Genomic DNA, 15,105 nt, shown 5'->3' on the forward strand with positions numbered 1-15,105 from the left:
GCTTTGCCCAATTATTTTCGTCGACACCACCCATTCAGTTTGCTCTTACGTTTTTAAATGTTTAAGTCCGAAACCTGTTGATCGACGGTGGCCTCGTTCGTCACGGCCACGCCTGGATTCGTTAGTTCTCGCTTCTGTGGGCGGCAGGACTCGGTGCCTCGCTTGCTTAGTTGGCCAGAGGTGTTCCCACGTGTGCCCCCTCGGCGAATTTATTACAGAATCGCAGAAGTTAATAAAGTGTTTTCAAATGGAAAAAGTAAAGAAGCCCCATCCCCACCCACGGCCACGCCCGGCCGCTGACCACTCGCCCATGTCCTGCCTGTGGACGTGTCACGTGAACGGACTCACGCGCCTGTGGCCTTGTGTGTCCGGCGTCTCTCGCTGAGCGTCGCGTGTTCACGGCTCACGTCACGGTGAGTGCCAGCGCCTCCCTGCTTTCCATGGCTGAGGGACACTCCCCCGTGCGGTGTGTGGCCACCGCCAGCTGCTGGACACCCGGCTGTGTGCGTGCACCGCCGTGGGCCGTGTGCAGGTTTTGCGTGGACGTGTGTCGGCCCCTGGCTGTGTGCCCGCGAGGGAATTACTGGGTCATGTGGAAACCAGTCACCCTTTTTGTCTTGTTGATAACTTTTTATTTTTCGGTTCTGGTCGGCATGAACTGGTCACCCCTTTGAGGAACTGCCAGATGGTTTTCCAAAGTGGCCGTCTCGCTTTGCAGTCCCGCGAGCAGTTCCCCCACACCCGCGGGACCCTTGTGCTGCCCAGCCCCGTGGGCGGGTGAGGTGGCCTGTCCCTGCGGTTATGAGTCATTTCCCTGTGGCCATTGTCAGGTCTGTCACGTGCTTGTGGGTGCTCTGCTATCTTTGAAGAAAAGTGTATTCACATACTTCGTCCTTTGTTTAGTGGGGTCGGTTGTCCTTTTATCGCTGAGTTTTGTAAGAGTTCTTTATATTTTAGATACAAGTCCCTTATCGGGTACTCAATTGGCAGAAGTTATCCTCAATATTTCCTATTTCTTAACTACCTGTTTTTAGGTGTGGTGCTTGCACACGGGCCTTAAATCCTGGGGTCTGCTTCTGGGCGCCGTGTGACCCACGGGTGTCACATTCTCCTGACAGTGGCGCTGACCCCGGATGGCCACTCTTCCGCGTCGACTGACAGGGCTGTGTCAGGATTCTCTCTTCTATTGGTCAATTTGGGTTTTAAAATGTAGCGTCTTACAGCGCATTTGGTGGCAAAATATGTCTCCTCCTCTCCCCCAGACATACACTTGTTTTCCAAAGCTGTTTTGGCCACAGTAAGACACAAAAGGCCCGTGGGACCCCACCCCTGGCGGGTCCTCAGAGGCATCAGACTCAGAGAGTGGACAGTGGAGCCAGGGGCTGGGGAGGGCAGTGAGCGTGTAATGGGGACGGAGCGTCGGTGTGGGGCGATGAGGGAACTGGAGGGGACGCGGGGCGGTGGCCCGGCCCGTGAGTGTGCCCGAGGCCGCCGAGCTGCGCCGCCGGCGCGGCCGAGTGGTGGCTGCCGTCTGGCGGCTCCTGAGCGTGCGTCTGGGCAGACGCACTCACGGGCGCCGAGAGGGCCCTCGCTGTGCTGGGCCCACTGTCCGAAGCTCTACCGGCCGTGTCCCCGGGGCCAGGCGTCCGGCAGCAGCCGGCGTGGGCGCCGCTGCGAACCCCGTGCCCTCACGCCAGCAGCACCTGGTCCCCTTGTTCCCCGGGGGCCGGATCCAGCCTATCCACCGAGCATGGCCTGTTCCCAAGTCCCCGAGGTGGGCTTCGGGTAGGCCACTGGCCTGACCCCCCGCCCCGGGGGCTGGGGGCCTGGCCGCCCTGTGAGGGGGGCTGACGGGAGGGGCCACGTCCGCCCCGCCCCACCCTGGGGTGCTTTCCAGGGCTTTGCTGTGTGAGCAGCGGGTCGGGGGAGCTGCTGTCTCCCCGAATTCCGGGCTGTTCAGGTTTCCTGTGCCGTCTCTGGGTCTCTAGGAAACCTGCTCCAGCTTCGGGCTTCTGAGCGATGGGCCGGACGGCGGCCGCGGCTTGCGGCGCGCAGTGCGCGGCTCTGCGGGGCGTGAGTGGCGGACGGCCACGTGCCAGCCGGTCCCGGGCCGGGCCGCGTCAGCGGGCAGGCAGCTCCTTCTCTGGCTTTCTTAGAAAGCTCCTGCAGGGTGAGGCCAGCGGTCAGAGCACCCTGACCGCTTGCCGTGGCCGCCCCCCGTCTGAGGCCGTGGTGCCGGCCCCGCGGCAGCGTGAGGGGAGGGCTCTGTCGCCGCCGGGTGCAGGTTCCGCCCAGTTCTCACCGACCCGGAGTCGGGGCTGCTGTCTCCGAGCCGTCCTGAGCTGGGGGGCCCTCACCAGGCCCGCTGGGCTGTCCCAGGGTCCCCCGGCCTCCTGAGGCTCCTCCCTCTGAGCAAACTGAGCAACACGCAGGCTCGGTCTTCCAGCTCGCTGGTCGCTGCGGCCCGGCAGCAGTCAGATGCGGCTCCGTCCTCTGGAAGGTTCCGCAGGACGGCGCTGAGTGTTCCTGAAGCGGCCACGGTGCATCCGCGCTTCCTGCCGCCCGCCCCGCAGGCCTCGGTCACGCGCCCCAGTGCGGCGTCTGGGATGGGATTCCCCCGCGTCCCCCTCCGCGCCCCCCCCAACGGCACCCCCCTCCCCTCGCGCCCCCAGGCTACGGCGCCAGCACAGACGGGCTCAGAGGTACAGCTTTATTTTAAGCAGAACAGAGGCACATGCCAAGGGGACCCCGCCGTGCACCTGGCCCACAGGTGTCCAAACCTGGCCCCGCCACCCAGCTGGGGGAGCTCAGAGGGTCCCGTGCACACGGTCCCATGGCGGCTCCTGTGAGCCCGGTCCTCAGCTGTGCCCATGCTCTGGGAAGCTGGTGGCAAAGGTGGCCAAAGGAGGTCCCCCGAGTGGACGTGGCAGCCAGGCGCTCTGCGCAGACACCTGGCGTGGTGTGGCTAGGCCCAGGGACAGGAGCCAGCTCTGGGTGGCGCTCGGCTGGGCTCGGGCTGCCCACAGCCCCAGCTACACAAACTCCGGCCGCCGGTCCCAGCCAGGGACCTGCCCGCCGCGGGGCCGCAGGGCTGGCTGCCGGCCCGCGGCCACGTTGTTGCTCTGGTTGCTGTTGAACTGCGACAGCCCCTCCCATGCGCCGTCCTCCCCGGCCGAGGCCCCCAGCGGCTCCTCGTCGCCGCTGTCCTCGGCCTCCTCCACGCTGGCCTCGCTGCCCTGGTGCTCCAGGAGGCTGAGCCGGTGCCGGGCGCCCTCGCCTGCGGGGGACAGCAGGCCCGGGCCCTCTTCCAGCTCTGAGTCGGAGTCGTTGGAGGCGCCGTGAGGCTCCGGGGTGTCTGCAGGGGAGACGCGGACAGTGAGAGCCGTGGGGACACGGAGAGAGCGCGGAGAGGGAGAGGACACAGGGGAGAGCGCGCGGCAGGGCCCCCGCCCCCTTGCCATCACCTGGGCCCCCGTCCTCGGCGTCCTCCTGCAGAGGGAAGGCGGCCCCTTCGCTAGTCACTTCGGCCCGCTGGGCGACCGTCCCATCCTGCACGGGCGGCAGAGAGGTTGAAGGGGAACCCAGAGCCTGCCTGTCCCAGCTCCGCTTTCTGTCTCGTAAATTAGCCACGTTAAACGACCCCAACTGTTGTTGGCCCCCGTCGAGGACGATGGCATGATGGGCCCGTCTCGTCCGGTGGGGGCAGGGGCAGAGCCCTGAGGCTGCACCCAGGCCAGGGACCTGCCCTGCACCCTGAGCCACTGGGAGACGGCGCAGGGCCGCGAATGCCGGAGCGGGGACACAGAACGAGGGCCACTGGTTCGACGTCCCAGCGCAGTGGCTGGGCCGAGGGGCAGGCTGCACCGAGACGAGACACCGAGCCCGAGCAAGGGCGGCTTGGGCGGGAAGCCGGCCCGGCCTCTGCGCCAAGTCGGGGGACCCCCAGATCCGGGCCGCGCTCCACCCGTTCTTGCTTAGCAGACCCCTCAGAGGCTGCCTCACCTGGGCCCCAGCCGCCTCCTCGGGCTCCTCCTCGAAGACCAGGCCGTAGTGGGTGATGAGGGTCTCCACGACGCGGGCCTGGTGGGGGTAGTCCACCAGCGACGACAGGGACACGGTGGCCTCGGTGGGCCGAGGCCGCAGCAGCGTGGGCCCAAACACGATGCCCAGGTTCCCCGGGGTCATCTTGTTGTCCTGCTCCACCTCCACGATCCTGACGAGCAGGGCGGGGGGCGATGAGAGCTGCTCCCTGGGTCCCCCCGCAGGACCCCGCCCCCCGCCGCCCGCCCTCACCTGCGCAGGTGCCGCAGCAGGTACTGCAGGGAGGCCCGGTTCGCAGGCGGCAGGTCACGCAGCAGCTCCCGCAGTGGGCCCACCATGGCCAGGGCCGCGCCCGCGGCCTCGCTCTCGGCCACCTCGAGCCGGCCCCGGGCTGCCGCCTTGGCCTCGGCCTCCGCCTTCAGACTGTCCTTGGCCAGCCCCACGAGCTCGTGGTAGAGGCGGAAGGACACGAGCGGCTCGGGGAGCTGACGGCGGGTCGGGGGTCAGCGGGCCTGCGGCACCGGCCCCGCCCCCGGCCCCCTGGCTGGCCCACCATCAGCCCCGCCGCCCTCGGGCTCACCTGGCGCAAGTAGAGCTTGAGGACGTTGCTGATGTCGTGAGGCGAGGCCTGCGACAGCTCCACCAGCTCCTTGCCGTTCTCGAAGGCCTGGCACAGCTTCTCCACGCGCGTCTTCACCCCGTTCACGCGGTAGATGCCCTGCGGGGGGCGCGGGGGGCGCCCGCAGTCAGCCTCTGCCGCGCCCTCCTCCCCGCACCCCGCGGGGCTGGCCCCGGCCTCCGCCCCGAGGGCACCTTGGTGCGCAGCGCCCGCCGCTCGATCTCGCAGATGCACTTCTTGAGGATGAAGGGCACGCCGTCCGGGGTGTCGCGGGCCGCCTGGCTGAAGTCCTGGCCGAAGAGCTGCAGGCGGCCCTGAAGCTTCTTGTGGCCGCACTGGATGGCCAGGGTCTCCAGGCACTTCTTGTGGCAGGCCAGGCAGCACTGTGGGGCGGGGGGGTTGGCAGTGAGCGCGCAGCCCCCGCTGCCCCCCCAGGCTCCGGCGCCCTCAGGACCCTGCCTGCAGGGCAGCTCCTGGACACACGAGGGGCCTGTGGCCCCCAGGCGTCCCTGGGCCCACTCACCTCCTCGCACTCCGCGCCCTGGAAGTAGACGTAGCTGTTGCACTCCCGGCACTTGGCCGGGGAGCGCAGCTTGCGGAGCCGGTGGGTGCGCGCGGCCTTGGACAGCCCCGTGTGGCGGAAGGGCCCGCTGGGCACAGCCACCGGGAGCTCGGGGGCCGTGCCGTTGAGGTCAGCTGGGGGCGCAGACAGGTGGTCAGGGTCATGGAGGCAGGTCAGGACCAAGCCCAGGGCCGAGCCCAAACCACCCCCCCCCGCCCCCACCACCCAGATCAGGGGCCTCCTCACCCTGCTCAAAGGCTGAAGTCCCCACGCTGCCCTCCTGGTCTGCCAGCTCCTCACTGGATGACATGGTACCACTGGACATGTGCTCGAACTTCTTAAAGTCTCCTGAGCAGGAAACAGGGGCATCGGACGCCCTGAGCCAGGAGCGAGCAGGCCTCCGGCAGGCCCGTTGCTCCCCAGGGCCCCCAATAACATGCTCTCCATCAACAGGGGACATGGTGAGCTCCGCCCCCCGGCTGGCAGGTAGGTCCTTCACCTGAGCCAGGGCTGGGGTTCAGGCCACCCTCGGAGTCGGAGATGGAGATGGGCCAGGACTTGTGTACCTGGTGGCCACGCCCACCTACAGAAAGGGCATCTCCAATGAAGGCCACAGGGACGCCTCGCTGCCCCACTCGGCCCTCGCCCCTGCCAGGCACTCACCCCTGCGCTCCTTGGCAAGGGCCCCATCGCTGGGGCCGCCTTCCTCCGGGGGGCTGCCGGCGGTCTCCGCTCCCGCGTCGGGGACGTTGAAGCTGCCCTTCCGGGCACGCATGACCGGGGACCTGGTGGGACCAACAGCCAGAAGCGGGCATGGCGAGGGTCACGGCGGGCCCCACGTCCGGCGGGAAGCCGGCCCCCGGGCCCGTGCAGGCGACCATACCAGGTGCTGGCCGGGACGTGGGGCTCGAAGTCGTAGTCCACGTCGGGCTCCTCGCCGCGCTGCAGCTGGCGCACGTGGGACGCGTACTGCTGGCCGGGGTCGTACAGCTTGCTGCTCTCGCACAGCATCTGGAAGTGCACGGGCAGGGGCGCCGTCTGCATGTGCATCATCTGGTAGTAGGAGATGGTGGCCTGTGGGCGGCGGGGCGGGGGCGGTGGTCAGGAGGCGGCGCCTGCGGCGGCCCCGCCTCCCCGCGGCCGGAGCAGGGCGCGGCCCGCGCCCACCGACTTGATGGTCTGGTCGCTCTGCCGGATGACCTCCTGGATCTGCCGCAGCACTGTCACCTTGGTGTCCTCCAGCTCCTGCTTCTGCGTCTTGGCGTCCGCCACGCACGTGCGGTACGTGGCCATGGCTTCGTCCGCCTGCGGCGGGGCACAGAGGGCGCCCGGTGAGGCACCGGCCTGGGGCTCGGGCCCCACGCGGACACCCGGCCAGCAGGAGGCACGCCCACGACCGTCACCCCCGGGCCCTGCCCTCACCTTGTTCTTGGCCTCCTCCTCCAGGCGCCGCCGCTTGTCCAGGGCCTTGGAGGCGGTGCCCCCGGCCCCAGGCCCAGTGCCCGCCTGATCCTCCGCCGCCTTGGCCACCAGCTGGCGGGCCTTGTCGTGGTCCTCACAGCGCTGCCCGTAACCCTGCTTGGCCTTGCGAAGGTTGGACTCTGCCTCTTGCTACGGGGCAGAGGAGACCGGTTGCATGGGGACGAGGAGACCGGTTCTGAGCTGCCCTCCCCTGAGGCGCGGCACCCCCTGGATTGCGCCTGCCTCCCCACCCCAGCGGCCAGACACCGGGTCGGGCACCTCCAGCACCCGCGTCTCTGGTGCCGAGGTCTCATGGCACGGTCGGGCAGACAGGCCCCTACCTAGCAACTGACAGTCAGGAAAGAGGAGGCAGCACGTACAGCGGGACCTCAGGAGGAAGCCACGTCTGCTGTGCCCATGCGACAGCCCGGGAAGCCGAGGCACGGCCCAGATCTGAAGGAGGCGCCAACGCCATCACCCCTGACACCTACGCCCCCGCCCCCTACCAGGGCCCGGCACCGCCTGCTCCTCCGTCTCTCACTTCCCGTTACAGACGGGGACGGTGTGGTCGCCCAGGCAGGAAGCCATGCACCCTCTGGGCTGGCAGGTAGCGCACTTAGTCAAAACCTATGAGACTTCCGGGGCCACACCTCACAGCCCACACCGTCAGAGGCCTGAACATAAAGAAAAGGACTCGTACAGGTACGAGGAGAAGGGGGGGAGGGGGAAGGGATTTCAAAATGAGCACCGTGTGAGGAAGGCCTTTCCACGTGTGACACGAAATCCAAAAACCGTAGCAAAAAAGCCACTGCGGACAATCGTGGTTTTCTACCCAGCCAGGCAGGTCCCAAGTCAATTCTAGAGTCTAAACAACACCCTGGATGGGGGCGGGGGGGGGGGCTTCTCAGACACGCCTCCCCCGGACTGAGTTCTCGGACATGGAAGGAGCGCTCCCAAATGAACACGAAACGGGCCACAGACCAACCCGGAGGGAGCAAAGGGTGCAGCCAGAGGGGCATGCGGCTCAGGCTGGGGCGTGTTCGCTCCACGCCAGCCAGCCCCTTGGGCACAGGCCTGAAACGGACACTTAGTCACACGGTCAGGAGCCAGGGCACAGGCCTGTCTCGGCAGCGGTGTTTGACACGACAGCAGCTCAGACGCCGAACCCGTCCAGAGGGGGGGCTTGGTGACCGGGGCCCCAGGCCCCCACAGCACAGCTGCTGAAGAGCCGAGGATGAGGGAGGAGCTGCTCACGGGACTGAGGTGGGGTGGGTGTGAGAAGCCGGGAGAGGAGCAGGGTGTTCAGCAAGCTGTCCCCGAATACGCACAAGGGGGGGCGGGGGACGTGGATTTGCCAGGATGTGCCGGGAGGGGCCCCAGGGCAGCGCTAGCCTGAGCTGGGGGGTGGAACGGAGGCGGCGGCCGCCCAGAGGAAGAACGAGGACGAGTCACTCACAGGGACCTGGAGCAACCGCCAGGCCCGAGAGCCTCAGCCTCCCTCCAACCCCGACGTGCTCCTCCCGGCTACGGAGACGCCCCTTCTCACGACGTCTGAAGCCACAACAGTGGCTTCTGGGGGCCCGGGGCCTCCCCCACGCAGCTGGGGCTGACGGGGCTGGGGCATCTTTTGAGGTGGGACCGGCTCCAACCTGTGACAGCACGACCGGCCCCACCACCCGCACAGGCCGCAGTGCCAGGCGTCCGCGAAACGCGGAAACCAGGGCTGGGACTGCGCCTGCGCGAACTCCCCCCCCGCCCCCCCCCCCGCGCCTGCGCCGCCCCCGCCCCGCCCGCGCCGGTACCAGCTTCCGCTGCGCGCGGTGCCACAGCTCCTTGATCTCCTTCCTGCGCTTCTCGTGCTCCAGCCGCCGCGAGTTCAGGGGCTAGAGCGAGGCGAGCCATGAGTGGGGGGCCGTGGCACCCCCGGCCCGGCCCAGCCCGCCCTTCCGGGTGCAGCCTACCTGCATGAAGGTCTGGGTCTGCAGCGTGCCCACCGCCTGCACCATGCCGTAGCCAAACTCCAGGTCCTGCTCCAGGGCCAGCGAGTAGATAGACAGGAGGGGCATGTGTGGCTGTAGGGGGGGGGCGGCGGTCACGGAGATGGCACAGCGCCCGGGCCCTCCTGGGAGCCCTGTCCAGTTCCCTTGGGCACCGCGGCACAGGTGGGGGGCCCCTGCCCTTCAGCCCTTTTCAGAGGCGCCCCTGCCCGGTGCCCCGCGGCCCCACCTCCTGCATGACGCTCTGTCTGCAGTGGTGGACAATCTTCTGCAGGCCTTTGGCGAAGTCCATCTCTGAGGGGCGGGGCGGAGGGGAAAGGGAGTGAGGGGGAGGGGGAGGAGAGGGGAGGGCCGGCCCTCCAGGCAGACCGCAGCCCGGCCCTCACCCAGGGCCCTCACCCAGCGCGGTGCGCTTCTCCAGGTAGCCGATGAGGTCCTTCATGTACTTGGCCATGTTCTTAGCATAGTTCAGGGCCGCGTCCACGCCTCCCTCACAGCGCTGCAGCAGCTTGTCCACCTCCTCCGGCATCAGGCAGCCTGTGGGGTGGCCGCTCAGCCACGGCCCTGTCCCCGGCCTCCCCTCAGTCCCAGCCCTCCACCCGGGCCCAAAGCAGACTCACCCGGGTCGCAGTCCTCAGCGCCGGGGGGCGTGCCCTCGCCCCCCTGTCCGTACAGGTTCTCCATGGACTGGACAGGGGAAGACCCAGGTGAGTCGGGCCTGGGGCCGGGCCTGGGCCCCCGTTGACCCCGGCCCTGTACCGCCCCAGCCAGAGGCGGCCGGGCGCCTCTGCTCACCTGGCTTGGGTCCCCAGGGGGCACCGACAGGAGGGTGCTGCTGTCCACTTCACCCATGAGGAATTCAGAAACACTGCGGGGGTGGGGTCAGCATCAGCTTCCAGAGGCCCAGGCCACACCCCCTCCCCCGCCCGAGGCCCCTGGGCTCACGTGCTGCTGAAGGAGACGGCAATGGTCTCCAAGGCCTTCTCAAACTCCTGCTTGTCCGCCTCATTGTTGCACTCGTAGTGGAAAGCTGGGGAGCAGAGGCCGTGGCAAAGGGGGTCGGCCCACTCTGGGAGGTGGCCACCCCTGCGACTAACCAAAGGAGGCCCTCAGCCCAGGGAGAGAGAGCACTGGAGCAAGCGTGCCCTGCCCATCGGGCTCCTAAGCATCCTTCAAAACCCCCTTCAAGCATCCATCCCCTCCTCCGGGAAGCCCTCCAAGCCCTGTGGCCCTGTCTTGGCTGGCTGACCTTTGACCTTGGCAATGAGGGTGCCAGCTGCCGTGAGCGTCTCCACGGTGTTCAGCAGCGGGTACTTGCCAATGACCTGGCGCATTACTCGCAGGGCCTCCCCGAGCCACTCGTGGGCCAGGGGCCGGCGGGTCTCCATGAGCTCTGCGGACAGGGCCGGGGCTGGTGTGAGCAGAGAGGGAGCAGCCGGCCCCAGGGAGAGCCTGCCTGCCTGCCCTCCAAACTCCTGTCCCACATGGGGAAGCTGAGGCAGAGGTGGGGGAGGGCAGCTGCCCGAGGCTCGCTGTGGGGCCTCGAGTCGCACAGTGTCCTGTGGGTCGCTGGCCAGGGCAGCAAAGGCCAGTCCTTGGCTTAGGCTGTCCCTGCCGCCCACAACACCCTCCGTGTTCCTCCAGAAAGCAGACTTCTGCTCGTCCTTAAAGTTCAGTCCTGGTGCCGCCTCCTCCGCGCAGCCCCGCTGGCCCTTCCCCCGCCCCCACCCCTCAGGGCGCTCAAGGCTCTGTCCAGCTCCGGGCCACGGGCACCCTTTTGTCTCATGCCTCCCGACAGCCAGCCCAGGAGGCAGGCACCGTCACATCCCCATTTCGCAGACGAGGAAACAGGCGCAGCGAGGGGAAGGCACTTCTCTTGGTTCATGTGGCTTTTCTGCCGACACCGTTTGAAGGCATGAGAATGCCAGGCAGAAAGACCCTTCCTGGCTTCACCTTGAGGGCCCTGGGGAGCCACAGAAGGTGGCAGGCAGCTCTGCCTCCGAGCTGCCGCTGTAACGTGCCCCCCCCCACCCCGAACGTTTTTAAAAGCGAGGCCAGTGAGCAGATCTGCGCACGGAAAAGCTGCGTCATGGGGCAGAAGCAGAACCTGAGCAGCGCACGTAGGGGTCGGTCAGGTGCTGAGCCCGTGGGGCCTGGCGGCCGGCCAGGAGGCCGGCTTGCAGGCCAAGCGTGGACGCTGCTCCCAAAGGCGGGTGGGGCCTGAAAAACGGCGCCCTGTCCCTTTTCAGCGCTGGGGGCTCCCTCCCAATAACCGGAGGTTCCACCAGGCACTGCCCCCCGTCACCCCACATGCACCTCCGAACCTGGGGGTCCCGGTTCCAAGGCCAACCCAAGGAGGTGGGAAAAGGCTTCAGGAATGCAGGCGGCTGGCTCTGGATAGGCTGGGACTCTCCCAGACATTCTTTTCCCGCATCCCGCCTCTGGCCTCGGTGGCCTAGGGCCACCGGGGTCCCTACAGCACCCCCACTTGGGAAGCTGAGGGTGGACTCCAGCCACCGAGCCCAGCCAAGCCTGCGGCAGCTGCTGCACCCCCAGCAGGCCACCTGGGATGTCCCAAGGGCCACGTGCTCCCGCGGGGCTGGGGGACCCCGCGCCCTGCACTGTCCCCTCACCTCGGGGTCCCACGCAGCGGCACATGGGGCCCGGGGCCATAGGCGGGTGTGCTCTCCCACAGATACACATGGCGCAGCGGTCCGGGGTCCGGGCTCGCGCGGACCGGGAACACTTAGGGTGGATGGCGACGGGCTGGTCGGGGTCTCTCAGCCAAACCGGCTCTGGCCGGCCCGGAGGCCCCGCCCCCGATTAGGGAAGCCCCGCCCCCGGCATCCTGCTTGCCCAGGCTAGGGTCCTCCGTTCCCCCGACTCAGGGCGCGCGCGCACGCAGGAGTCTGGGACCCAGGGTGGCAGAATTTGAGGAAGGCCAAGGGCAGACGGGGGAAACTGAGGCCCAGAACCAAAGCACGGTCGTGTGAGGAGGTACCAGGAGACTCCGCTCTGCCCTGGGGCCCTGGGTGACCACTCCCTCTTGTTCTGACAGCACGGGGGTCCTCCACGTGTAGGTGGGTCTCACTGTCCACATAACGGGTCACCACACGGGGAAAACGTCTGGTGACAGCCACTAATGACCAGGGACAATCATCGTCAGGGTCACGGATAAGACACCCGAAGCTTAGGCATCAGCCGGCTGGCCCAGGGTCCTAGCCGGCTGAGCCGGGCAGCCCTGCGGCTCGTGCCCCACACATCCTCTCTGCTCAGGCCCTTCCCCAATCCTGGGCACCCCAGGCGCAGAGAAGGGCACCCCTACCCCATCCAGACCCTGCGTCAGCCCCACCCAGGCCTGGGCTCCCAGGAAGTGTCGGGAAGGAACCGAGATTAGAGTCTCCCCAGGAAACAGCTCTGGCCCCACCCCTGGGACCAGATAAACCTGGGGGCTTCCACTCCCACCCAGCAGGGGCTGGCCTCCCCAAAGAGTCCCCAGTGAGCACCCTGAAGGCGCCGAGGCCCACGCTGAGGTCGGAGGGGCTCGGCCGCCTCCGGGCCGGGTGAGCCTGGGGTCAGGGCCAGCGGCAGGCCTCCTCTTCCCCATCCGTGAAACGGGGCCTGGGGGAAGCGGGTCACAGCGCCTGGCACGGGCCTGGCACTGTGGTTTCCGGGAGGGGTGGGCAGCGCACGAGGTGCCGTGCTGGTCCTGCCCACCAGGGCTGCCAGGGACAAACAGGAAACAGATGAAAATAACTCGGCAGGAAGCCGGGCTGTCAGTCGCGTGGAGAAGAAACCGGAACCGTCACCCCTGGGCCGCTCGCCCTGCGGGTCGCCCGCCGTCCTGCGCCCTGCCCCTCCTCCCGACTCGGCGCGCCCCGGGTCCGCCCGGCCCAGCGGCCTGGTCCTGCCTGTGCTCCGGCACCCCCTGTGGCTCCCCACTGCCCTCAGGATGACGTCCAGGGTCCCTCTGCCTGACGTCCACAGTGCCTTCAGCGTCACACAGTCCACGCACCAGGGACACGCCACACCTCGGCCCCCGAACGCAGCTCCACCTTGTGTCTCAGAGGCTGAGCGCCTGACGCTCCCCTCGCCTCGGGGCCTTTCCCTTCGCCCTCGCCCAACTCCAACACCTCCCTCGAAGCCACGAAGCCCTCCCTGCCCTCCCCCCCTGAGCAGCCGCCCCCAGTCCCTCCCTCGAGCCTGCCTCGGCCCCAGCCCCACCGGGACATCTGTGTCTGGATCCGCCTTCCGCCGGCCTCGGCGACCCTACTGGCCCTCACCGTCGTGCAGGACACACTCCTTGAGCTTCTCTAGACCCTCTGCGAAGCGGGCCACGTCGGCCAGCAGCTGGGAGATGTCCTCCACGGCGTCCGGGTAGGGTCCCTCGGCGGCCGGCTCGGCGGGGCAGCCCGTTGCCAGCGGGCTGCGGTGGCCGCGGCCCAGCGTCCAGGCACCGGCCCCGGACAGCGGGAAGCCAGCGGCGCTGGCATGGCGGCTCAGGCTGGTGGGCCTCTTGAGCGTGCCTGTGGCCTTGGCGCTGGACGGCGCACTCAGTGGTTCCTGGCTGGGGCCCAGGTACACGGCATCCGCCCCCTCTTTCCTGGGCAGCTCCTGGGGGCAGAGTAAAGCCACAGGTGCTCTGGTCGGGGCACTACTTCCTGTTCCCCAGAAGTGAAGTAAGGCTCTGGGGGTCTTCACCCTGACCCCACAAGGGTCAAAGGCCAGAGATCAGAGGGCTGAGATTTGGGGCCATGCCCCTCCCACACCTGTTACCCAACATCCTCTTCCCCAGAGCTTTCACAAACAACCGTCTCTACCCAAACCACAGCCAGGGGTGGGGTGGGGCGGGGCCTGCGGGGGCGCGGGCACCCCACTTCCTGGTGGGGGAAGGAAGGGCCAGAAGAGGGTCCGAGCCCCGAAGGCCCCTCAGGCTGATGTAGACTCACCTACTCCCTGGTAAAGATAGCTGTCGGTTCCTACACCCCAAGGGTCCCAAAGAACCCTGAGTCCTGTGGACACCCCCAAACTATGCAGACCCCGGGGCCCTGGAGGCGCTAAGCTAAGGGACCCCGGTAGAAGTTTAGCTGCATTCTAAACCTTCCGCCGGTGGTGTGCCGGCAATAGCGCTGGCGTCCAACCACACTGGAGCCCCCAAACTCCCTGAGCCCCCATCCTATGGAGTCCCTGACCCGATGCCACCCCCACCCTGGCGCACCCCGCCTGGTCCCTGGGCCCCACAGCTGGCCCTGGATGGGACTTGGGGGGCGGACGGTGGCCATCACAGAGGGCTCCTACCGTGAGCTGAACGCCAGGGTCCCTGTCAGCGCCGCCGGGCCCCTGCCGCCCCGCCCGATAGGGGCTGTAGCTGGCCCGGGCACCCCGCCGCCGCCGGCCCAGCATGCTGCCGCCAGGCCCCTGCCCTGTGCCAGAGCGGAGCGCGCGCCCCTGTCGCTGTGAGGCCCCCTCCCGTTCCGCCTCCCCGAGGCTCACTCACCCCCGAGGGCTGCGGGCTGGGGCTTCCCGCCCGGTTCTTTTTCGAGATGGAAGGGGTTTTCATGAGTTCCCGCTTCTTCCTGGAGAACATGGCGCGGCCGGCCAAGCAGCCCCGGCGGGCGGGCTGGGGTCGGGCGGGCCGGGGGCGTCTCAGCGCTGCAGCTCCTGGAGCTGACCACCTCGGGACCACATTGTCAGCAGCCACCCCCTCCCCAGCTGTCAGGCCCACGTGACAGGCCCAGCCCTCATTGGCGGGCCCTCCGCCCACAGGAAAAGGCCTCCGGAGGTGGTGACGCAGACCCACCCCACCAGCTCCGGGGCCTCAGCCTGCCCCTCCGCAGAGTGGGCTTGACGGTGGGGTCGCAGGCCCCGCCCCGGCCCCGCCTCCGGCTTTCACTTTCGAGGCCCCTGCACGGTTGGCCCGGCGCGCCCGCCAGCACTGGGGAAGCACACGGCGGCTGACGACACAGGCGCTGACCCTCACGCGGACGCGCCCGGACGTAACCAGGAACCCGCGGGCGCGCGCAGGGACGCGGGCACGCGGCAACGCCGAATGCCCACGGGCTCGGACCTCCCGGAGCGCCGTATGTTAACCAGATGACTCCGCGCTTCGCCCCGGACCCGACGCAGGACCCCGCCCCTCTCATGGGCAACCCCCTGCCACCGCACACCCTAGGGCCACCCGCTCAGCCCAGCACCTGCTCAGCTCTGCTCCCCACCCCACCGCGCAATCCAAGGACACGCAGGCCACCTGCCAACATGCTGGCGGGTGGGCAGAGAACACCGGAGGCCCCGTGCGCCTCCTCTAGCTGCACACTTGAGAGGGGGGCTTCAGTCCTGTGTAGGGATCCCCACCTCTCTCTCCCCTCCAAAGACCTGCGCCCCTCCCTTCACAATTCCCCATCTTTTGGAGCACCCCGATCTGAGCC

The 15,105-nt window shown here is 68.2% G+C and overlaps 1 protein-coding gene across 3 annotated transcripts; it reads right to left on the reverse strand.

The window, feature by feature from the left end:
* Positions 1 to 2,696: 2,696 nt before the first annotated feature.
* Positions 2,697 to 14,532, reverse strand: ARHGAP45 (Rho GTPase activating protein 45). 3 transcript variants are annotated; one of them, XM_016126617.2, is made up of 23 exons: positions 14,178 to 14,532; positions 12,964 to 13,294; positions 9,930 to 10,073; positions 9,626 to 9,710; positions 9,476 to 9,548; positions 9,301 to 9,367; positions 9,080 to 9,217; positions 8,910 to 8,974; positions 8,645 to 8,755; positions 8,486 to 8,566; positions 6,645 to 6,833; positions 6,390 to 6,527; positions 6,106 to 6,296; positions 5,886 to 6,007; positions 5,722 to 5,805; positions 5,469 to 5,570; positions 5,184 to 5,356; positions 4,855 to 5,043; positions 4,622 to 4,759; positions 4,294 to 4,526; positions 4,003 to 4,213; positions 3,465 to 3,549; positions 2,697 to 3,355 (listed from the first exon to the last, which is right to left on the reverse strand). In XM_016126617.2, the coding sequence occupies exons 1-23, from the start codon at positions 14,265 to 14,267 to the stop codon at positions 3,033 to 3,035; spliced, it is 3,363 nt and encodes a 1,120-aa protein (XP_015982103.2). In that variant the 5' UTR covers positions 14,268 to 14,532; the 3' UTR covers positions 2,697 to 3,032. The 3 variants fall into 3 exon arrangements, with proteins under 3 accessions (XP_015982103.2, XP_015982102.2, XP_015982104.2); XM_016126616.2 differs by lacking the exon at positions 14,178 to 14,532 and adding an exon at positions 13,979 to 14,098; XM_016126618.2 differs by lacking the exons at positions 5,722 to 5,805; positions 14,178 to 14,532 and adding an exon at positions 13,979 to 14,098.
* Between the last annotated feature and the right edge of the window lie 573 nt (positions 14,533 to 15,105).

The sequence above is a fragment of the Rousettus aegyptiacus genome, unplaced genomic scaffold, assembly GCF_014176215.1.
Source record: "Rousettus aegyptiacus isolate mRouAeg1 unplaced genomic scaffold, mRouAeg1.p scaffold_m13_p_16, whole genome shotgun sequence".
Lineage (NCBI taxonomy): Eukaryota > Metazoa > Chordata > Mammalia > Chiroptera > Pteropodidae > Rousettus > Rousettus aegyptiacus.

Coding starts and splice junctions, on each gene's coding strand:
- ARHGAP45 (XM_016126616.2), bottom strand. CDS start 14,083: ATGCTGGGCCGGCGGCGGCGGGGTGCCCGGGCCAGCTACAGCCCCTAT. Junction 8,756..8,909: donor GACAGAGCGTCATGCAGGAG/GTGGGGCCGCGG, acceptor CCCCCCCTACAG/CCACACATGCCCCTCCTGTC. Junction 8,567..8,644: donor AGACCCAGACCTTCATGCAG/GTAGGCTGCACC, acceptor GCCTCGCTCTAG/CCCCTGAACTCGCGGCGGCT.